Here is an 8,296-nt window from a genome sequence, read left to right on the forward strand (position 1 = left end):
AGGGAAGGGAGGCAGGCAGAGAGAGAAAAAAAAGGAGGAAGAAAGAAAAATTAACTCATTTTAGTTTAATTCAATCCATTTTGCTTTAATTCAGTGCTTCAAATACCATCCTGACACACACACATCTAAGCTTTAAAGTCACAAATTTTAAAGTACACACAATTTTATTCTCCTGCACTGCGGTAACCCCAGCCTTCATGCTGCAGAAACAGTGCACCTCAATGCACACTGGCCAGATTCCAGGGTTCCAGGGCCACGTGCGCTGCTGAACAGTTTCTGTGTGGTATGAGGAGGATGCATCCCTCAGAGTGCACACACCCCCTCATGGCTGACTGTTGTTTATTGTTGATGATCAGACTTTGTTTTTTGTTTTTTTTGTTTTTGTTTTTTTTTTTTTTTTTGGACAGAGCCTCACAACAGCTGGACAGATGGATGTTAAGCTTGAGTTCTCATTCCTTCAGAGTCTGACTCCTAGAGAGCACTGCTGGAGGATAAGGCAGATGACACAGGCTGTGAGGATCTGTCCATGGGCAGGCAGGGATCAGAAGCCTGGAGTCGGGTCACAGGCTGGATGCCCCTCACTGGAGCCTAGAGCAGCATCCTGTCCTCTCTAGGTCAAGGTCTTGCAGCAGAGGAGCATATGCCTCTGACTCCAGAGCCTCCTGGGTAGATGCTGTGGTGCTCACTGGAAGAAACATCCTTGTTTCTCTGGCTGCAATGAAAAACAATCAATCATGTCAGGAACCTGCATTGCTTCCAGTAGGGGGATGTAAACCAGCCTTGTGGGTAGGTACCATGACTGGCCAGCTGGAGATCCTCAGAAAAAGGGACAGCACACACAGGGGTTGGAAAGATGGCCATCAGGACACTTTTGTGACTATGTCCTCTGTGGGTACATATGGCCCCACAGGAAGGACCTACATTAACAGATCTGCCAAAGGGGAGACATGGCCTCTCCACCTCTCTACTGCAGGACAGCACTACAGGTCACTGTTCCCACAGCTGCCTCCCTCCAGGTTCCCTCTCACTTCCTTCCTGACCTCCTGAGGTTTCTTTCCCACATCCCTGCACCCATGTTCCTCCCCACCCTGAGGTTACATGTGACATCATCAGTTCCCTAGCATCAGGCAGACCCTGCCCCAGGAGGGGAGAGGTCCAAGTGCAGGACCCTCTGTGCCTCTGTGCCTGTGACACTGCCCTGCTTAGTCCCATTGGTCTCATGACAATGAGACAGGGAAGACAGGCTGCTTCATGGACCTGACACTGGCTTCAGACTCCTCCACAGTTCTGACACTCTTTAGTGGAGTGTCCCTGAGCCAGTGGATTCAGCTCTCAGAGACTATGTATCTGTTTTTTCATCTGGGTGCACCTGTGCAGGTATGTGCATATCCACGTGTGTAATAGCAGAGACATAAAGGTCACAGGACAACTTGGGGATCTGTTTTTCTCCTTTTACCATGCGAGTTCTAGGGATCAAAGCCAGGTCTTCAGTGTCAGCTGTTTGTTTACTCACTGAGCCAGGATGCCAACCTGTAATATCTCTGAATATTTACAGCGCTAAAATAGCTGTAAAACAAGGCTCACAGTTGGCCTCTACAGGAGTGTGGAGACCTTTAGCAAAAGACCACCACATCTCAATGAGAATATTTTCCAAACTGATGGGCTGAAAGGAGGCTGTGTGCAAGGGGACAGGATGATGACAATGTCTCACCGGAACATTCCAGGAGCCCACGGGGGTATCATCAATGAGCCGAAAGCACGAGTATTTCAGCCAGGCTTTTGCTTCCTCTGCCAGCAGGTGCCAGCCCTCTAAGTCAAAACCAGCCACATTACATGTTGGGTCTGCCGGATCCAAGATCATAGGTCTTCTGCAGAGCAACATCAGGGAGGGAATTGAACAGCTGGCCAGTGCCTCAGGTATCACTTCACAGGGACAGAGGAGGAGCCCAGCAGAGCATCCCTATCTAAAGTTTGGCCAGACTCCTTGACTCACAGCATACAGCAAACCTGGAGGGATCTTGGGGTATGACCTGCAAGGCCTGGGTTCGAATCTTCTGCCCTTTAGTAGCTGTGTGTCCTGGGGCAGGTCCCTCAGGGTCTCTGATTTGTGAGATGGGGAGAGGTGGACCAGCCAATCTTATGGGAAAACTGAACACAAGATCAGGACATGTCACTCCCTAGGGTGACATAGCATTCTATTATTTACAGGCAATTGTTCCACCACTGGTCTTTGGTTCCTCATAGCCCTTATGATGGTGTTACTATTGGATAATCTCAGTTCCCACTCCATGTCCTCTTCCTTTGCTGTTTGGGTCAGAGTCTTGGTGTCCTCATCACAGACAGGAGAGCCCTCCCCACATCCCCCAGCTCCCAGGGCATTAGGGCCTCATGTCTGTCAGGTGACAGTGCCCAGTGCAGGAGATGCTGCATTCACACAGAGCACCCACCTCCCCCTTCTCACAGGATCGCAGCCTGACACACATTGGGGGCAGAGCCATGCTGGGACAAGCTACCTGTCTTTTTTGACCTGTGTGGACAGGTAGGCATTGACCTCTTCATTGATGGCATCATAATAATACGTCCAGTAGATTCGAAGCTTTAAGAACTGAATGATCAGCTCTAACACAGTCCGGAAACCCTGGGCTGTCTGTCCTTCACATTTGTCTGGAGTCTCAGTTTCCCAGGCATAGACTGTGAGCAGCTCCAGGGCGTACTGTGGGGGCAGCGGCTTCCTCACCTTCTCCTTACACTGAGGAGGGAAAGGCAAAGAGAACAACGGGACTCTCAGCTGTTGTGTGAGGACCACTTCTCACAGGCTCAATTCAGCTGCCACCTGATGATGTCCTTACAGGTTTATTGTCACACAGCCACGCCAAGTCATTTAGACTCAGTCTCTGGCCCCTCCTGTGCTATAGTCAAGATCTGAGTGGATGAGGCTGAGCCTGTGTGCTCCACAAAGACAGCCTTCACTAGCAGGCACAGGAGGAATCAAGACACCATGAGTGACAGCTAGGAGTGAGGGTGGGGGCGGGACATAAGGAGTCCTCACTATGGAAGTTTTCTCATGGTCTCTGAAGTAACATGGAAGGGGCCAGGGAGATGGCTCACGTGTGAAGTGTCTCCCTCCCTGTGCAGGGGTGAGAACTAGAGGTGAGACCCCAGCATCTACATGAGTGTCAGGCTCTTGAGGATGCTGATCCATAATCCTAGCTCAAAGGGCTGGAGGTGGGGCTTCCAGGGGCTCAGGACTCTACAGACCTGCTGATCCAGCACACTGAGTGTCATGTGTGAGACCCTGACTGATTACACAAGGTGGGGCGTGACTGAGGACCCACCCTCACGCTCTGACCTCCACATCCTTATGCTCACACAGGCACACACAAAGACGTGTGTTCCCACAAACAGATGTACACACACATACATAACACATACGGTTAAAACAGTCCAGAAAAATATTGAGGCTTGTGTGTCATTTTCTTGATCAGTGTGGGAGGGCCCAGCCCATGGTGGGCATTCCCTGTCCTGGGCAGGTGGTCCTGAGAGGTTTTTAAAAATCAGACTGATCACCCAAGGGTGTCAGGCTGCCAGCAGAGTTCCTCCATGGTCTCTGCTTCAGTTCCTGCTTCCCTTCCCTCAGTGATGGAGTGGGATGCAGGAATGGGAGCCAGACAATCCCTTTCCTACCCAGTTTACTTTCCAGCCTAATCTTTACAACAGCAGTCAGAGCAAAGGAGGACAGAAACCATTCTTAGGGAGGGGGCACTGCTGTGACTGATCCGCCATGTTGCTCCTTGGGAGGATTGAGGAAGGAGGATGGAACTTTGGGTTGGAAAGCTGTTGAGTGCTGAGAGCCTACCGTGCTGTTTGTAGGAACCTGAAAGACAGGGGAGCTGAGAGGCAGGCAGATGACAGAGTCTGGAGTGACGTTTCAGAGGAAAGCAAGGACTCCATCTGGGCTACTTGTGTGCTATGTTTGCATGAAGAATTACTAATTTTTCCTCAGCTGGGGCTGAAAATCAGCCCTGATTGAGAAGAAACCTGCACCATGGGGGCAAAGTCTTCTGGAAAGTTTACATCAGGTCAGCAAACAGAATCTGTAGTCGAGGGGGTCCCAGGACTGCTCTCTGGTTTGCAGGGCATTGGTACTGCAGAGAGGTCTCCCAGGTGGTAAGGATTTAGTCCCCTGAAACCTGTAGGTCTGGAGGGGTCATGGAAAGCAGCTGAGGCCTGGCACTGGGAGAGGCCAGGAGAAGCCATTGGTGAAAGTGCATTCTCCATGGCAGTGGAGACCCCGAGACACTGGACTCGCCCTAAGCAGGAGACGACTGCCAGGACCAGAGCAATGTGAGAACAGAGCTGACCTGAGCCTGAGACCAGCTGTGTGTGCTGTGGATGGCAGAGCCCAAGAAGCTCAGAGAACTGTGAGTCCCAGATATCAGATACTGAGCTATTTGCTCTGACTGTGACAGTGACCTGGTTCTTTTTTGGAGTGAGGAAGATTTTAACTAGTATTTCAAATCTTATATGAGCCCACAACTGAGATATAATCTTCTGAAGTGTAGAATTTTTTTAAAAAAATGTATTTTTAAAGATTGTCTTAACAAAAAGTAAAGAAAGGAAATGTTATGTTTTAAGAGAGGTGTGTGTGTGTGAGCATCAATATGAAAGTGGGTTATTTGTGAATGTTAATTTTTGTCAACTAGACAGAAGCTAGGGTAACTGAGCAGGAGGCAGCCTTCATCAAGACAATCCCTCAATCAGTCTGGTTCAGGGCAGTCTGTGGGGACACGATCCTGATCAGTGATGGATGTGGTTGGTGGCATGCCTGAGCGTCTGCACTGTATAATAAAGCAATCTGACTGAGCCATGGAGATGAAGGCAGTGAGCAGAATTCCTCCCTGCTCTCTGCTTCAGTCACTGTGCTCACTTCCCTCAGAGATGCGCTGTCACTGGGATGTGTAGCCAAGTAAGACCTTTCCTTCCCAGGGCACTGTTGGTCATGTGATAACGTTATCATGTCAATAGACAGCAAGCTAGAATAGACCTCTTCTCGGACCTGTAGCCACATTCTCTACACATAGGGTCCACAGTGTCTGGGTCAGATGCCTTACCAGTTGATACCAGTGCTTGACCAGACAGATGAGATTCTTCAGCTCGCGTGGACGTTTCCACAGGAAGTTTTGCTGGAGCTCCAGGAAACAGTTGGCATACTTGCCTGCCTTGTTCAGGATGTTGCACTCATGGATTAGTTTTGCGTACATTTTGTTGTAGATTTCAGAGTCAACCTCCTCTTTCTTTTTCACTTCATCTATAAATAAGTTTTATTCATGTTTAGTCTCATCCATGCTCTGAGGATCTTCCTTCTCTCTAAGGCCACAATCTCTGTCTATAGGGTTCAGTGAACACCACAAACTTTGTAGCAAGCATGACTCCCCATAGAGACATGAGCCCACCACACCTCATACATGAATTGGTCCTGGGAAGTCTGTGCCACCAACTGCTCCTAGTAGGATGACTTTCTCCCAGGCCTGGAGGAAACAGCACACTGTGGTCACACACAAGAGGGCTACACGGTCATCTCATAATGGCCGACTGTGTGCTGGTGTACCATGGAGCACTCTACCTCAGTTGTCTACCTTGTGCTTACACTCTCTGCCCTATTTTGAGATGATGGGTGGATTGTATGTACATGGGTGGGGCAAACACATATTCAGAGGACACAAGAAGAGTTGGGGTGTCTTTGTTTATAGTCTGTCAATCACTGATGGAGCTTGAGAAAAGTCTAGTCCCTCAGTGACCCAGGAAGTTCTCAAGGGCTTATTTACTATTTTAGGATCAGCACACAGTAGGTCTCATTTGCTAAGTCACCTGGGTTAGGGCTGTTGTCCTCTTGGATGTCATCCACACAAGCATTCCCAAGGCAGTCCTTCTACAGTAGAGTTCCTGTCCCACTGGAAAGCTGCCTCAGGCTGGGCAAGTCCATGAGCAACACAGGCTTCTGGGGGAGTCCCCCCCCAGCTCATTTCTGGGTCACCCCCTCTAATCCCCCTCCACTGAGCATAGTTCTAAGCCTCTTGTATCTTCCCACAGCAGGCTGCCCTGGTCTTACTCCCAGGCTGGCCCTCTCAGTCCCTGCTGCCTGAGACTCTGGCCTGTTTCCATGGCTCTCCTAAGCCAAGGGCTAGTGGCCCTGTCTCTAAGTAAATAGCAGCAGTTCACACAGTGGCCAACAGGGGGTGCTGTATCCCCCAAATATAAAACCTCGAGTATTCTACAAACTCCCCAAGCCCATAATGGTCTTCCATGAGTGTTCCTGCTTATTCGTGTGCAGAGTTGGGCGATTTTTTGGGACATACTGTGTGTCAGGAGTGGTATGAGATACTAGACACACTGTGTGTAGGAGTGGTATGAGATACTAGACACACTGTGTGTAGGAGTGGTATGAGATACTAGTTTAGAGGATCATTAATATCCATTAAATCACATGTGTGTACATGTGGGGATTTTGTGTGCTGGGTTTCCAGTTTTCCAGAGGGGAAGAGAGCACCTCTGGGAATTCATGCATACTGCATACCTGTTTCCCCTTAAACCTACACAGACACCTAGACCTCTGTACAGGTCTGAGGTTTCTCATTCTTTGATAGAAGACGAAACAGATATGAATTTTTAGCCATATCTCTTTTTCTACTTTTAGAGACACACAGTTCCCAATCTCAGCTGTGTAGAGAGAGCTGTCTACCTTGCAGGCATTCTGTAGGATCTCTCCAGGGGCTGGGCAGATGGCTCTGTGGGTAAAGGGCTTAGAGAAGTATGAGGACCCCAAATGAGATTCTGAGCACCCCTGTTAAAAGCTGTGTTTCAGAGGCATGAGGGTCCACACTGACATCACACTGCTGGGGAGGTAGAGACAGGAGAGTCCCTCAGGCTCACCATCTGACCAGATAGGTTGACATGAAGCTGTTAGATCCACATTTCTCAAAACAAATAAGAAAACAAACCTGTCACGATGGTAGGGGGTGGAGGGAGTCCAGTATGTCCTGAATATGAGTAAAATTGTTTACAGCTGGCGACTCATAGCCTCCAGACACTTCTAGGAGACTAGATAACCCCTCCCCCAGCCCTGTGCTGTCCCTAATTGACATGCGGAGGCTCCAGGTGCCAGAGATTGTGGGTTCAGCTCCATCAGAGCACACACCACACCTGACCCCAGCTCCTTACTGCAAGAGCCACGAAGTTGGGGCAGCAAACTCCAGGTCAACCTCTTAATAAAAATAGGTTCCTAAGAAACCAACATCCAAGGCTGGCTTCTGGCTACTACCCACATATGAAACCATGTGCACAGACATCTGCAAACATGTGAACACCCCCTTCCCCTACACACAGAGATAGTAAGAGAAGAGAGGATTGAGGCATGAGGAAGGGCAGGCTGAGGCTCTGCTGCTGGCTGACTTACACAGGACATCATAGGCTGGCTGCACATCAAATTTCACCTCCTGTTGGAACTGAGGGTAGCTCAGCTTGAAGCTCAGATACCTGTAGTTGGGATGCTCTGAGCTCAGGATCTCAAACTTCTCTCCCAATTGTTTCTCTTGTTGCAACTGGCTCAGGTGTTTCCGAATTTCCTTAATGAACTCTTTCCGTCGCTCGAACTGATCATCAAAGCTTTTGAGATTGTTAAACAATACCACGAGGTTGGCCTCTGACCTGCCCTTGAGCACGGTGTATTCATTGTAGGAGCTGCCCTAAAAGACAAGGATGAGGATGACAAGGGACAGGGAGAGCCATGCTGCGCAGTCCAGATGTGAACAGAGTAGGAGTCCATCACCAAGAGTGATCCGTGGGTGGAGAAAGCTGACCCATGTGCAGTGGAATTTTATTCAGTACTGAAGAGTGAAATTGGAATCTTCTTTAGGAACATAGATGGTCCTGGATCTCCTTGTGATACTGGAGATAGGCCAGACTCAGAATGGTGAACATCCTTTTCTTTTTTTTAAAATCTACTTCTATCTAAAGTTGTGTGTGTGTGCGTGTGTGTGTACATGCGTGATGGAAGGCGACTCTCTGGGAGAGATCAGATTCAAGGCCAAGGGAGTGGGTTTGAAGAGACTGAGTAAATTACCATGGATGCATCAAACTGTTGTCATAATCCCTCTAATTAACAGAGCACTTAAAGGAATGCACCATGTTCACCATACAGGAAGAAAGTCTGCAACAATTTTAACATTTGCTCTGAGACCTTTTAGTGTCAAGGAAACTGATTTCACAAAAAGTGAAAACTTGAGAAACTAACAAGTGA

General features: G+C 48.9%; 1 protein-coding gene across 1 annotated transcript in view; it reads right to left on the reverse strand.

The window, feature by feature from the left end:
- Positions 1–682: 682 nt before the first annotated feature.
- Positions 683–8,296, reverse strand: part of LOC114609547 (inactive 2'-5' oligoadenylate synthetase 1C-like) — an 8,478-nt gene continuing 864 nt past the window's right edge. Inside the window, exons 2-6 of the mRNA XM_028753897.1 lie at positions 7,454–7,742; positions 5,112–5,308; positions 2,514–2,749; positions 1,712–1,865; positions 683–712 (exon numbers count right to left, since the gene is read on the reverse strand). Of these exons, the coding sequence (XP_028609730.1) occupies positions 683–712; positions 1,712–1,865; positions 2,514–2,749; positions 5,112–5,308; positions 7,454–7,742 (906 nt within the window). The remainder of the gene's footprint in view (positions 713–1,711; positions 1,866–2,513; positions 2,750–5,111; positions 5,309–7,453; positions 7,743–8,296) is intronic.

The sequence above is a fragment of the Grammomys surdaster genome, unplaced genomic scaffold (assembly GCF_004785775.1).
Source record: "Grammomys surdaster isolate TR1022 unplaced genomic scaffold, NIH_TR_1.0 125976, whole genome shotgun sequence".
Lineage (NCBI taxonomy): Eukaryota > Metazoa > Chordata > Mammalia > Rodentia > Muridae > Grammomys > Grammomys surdaster.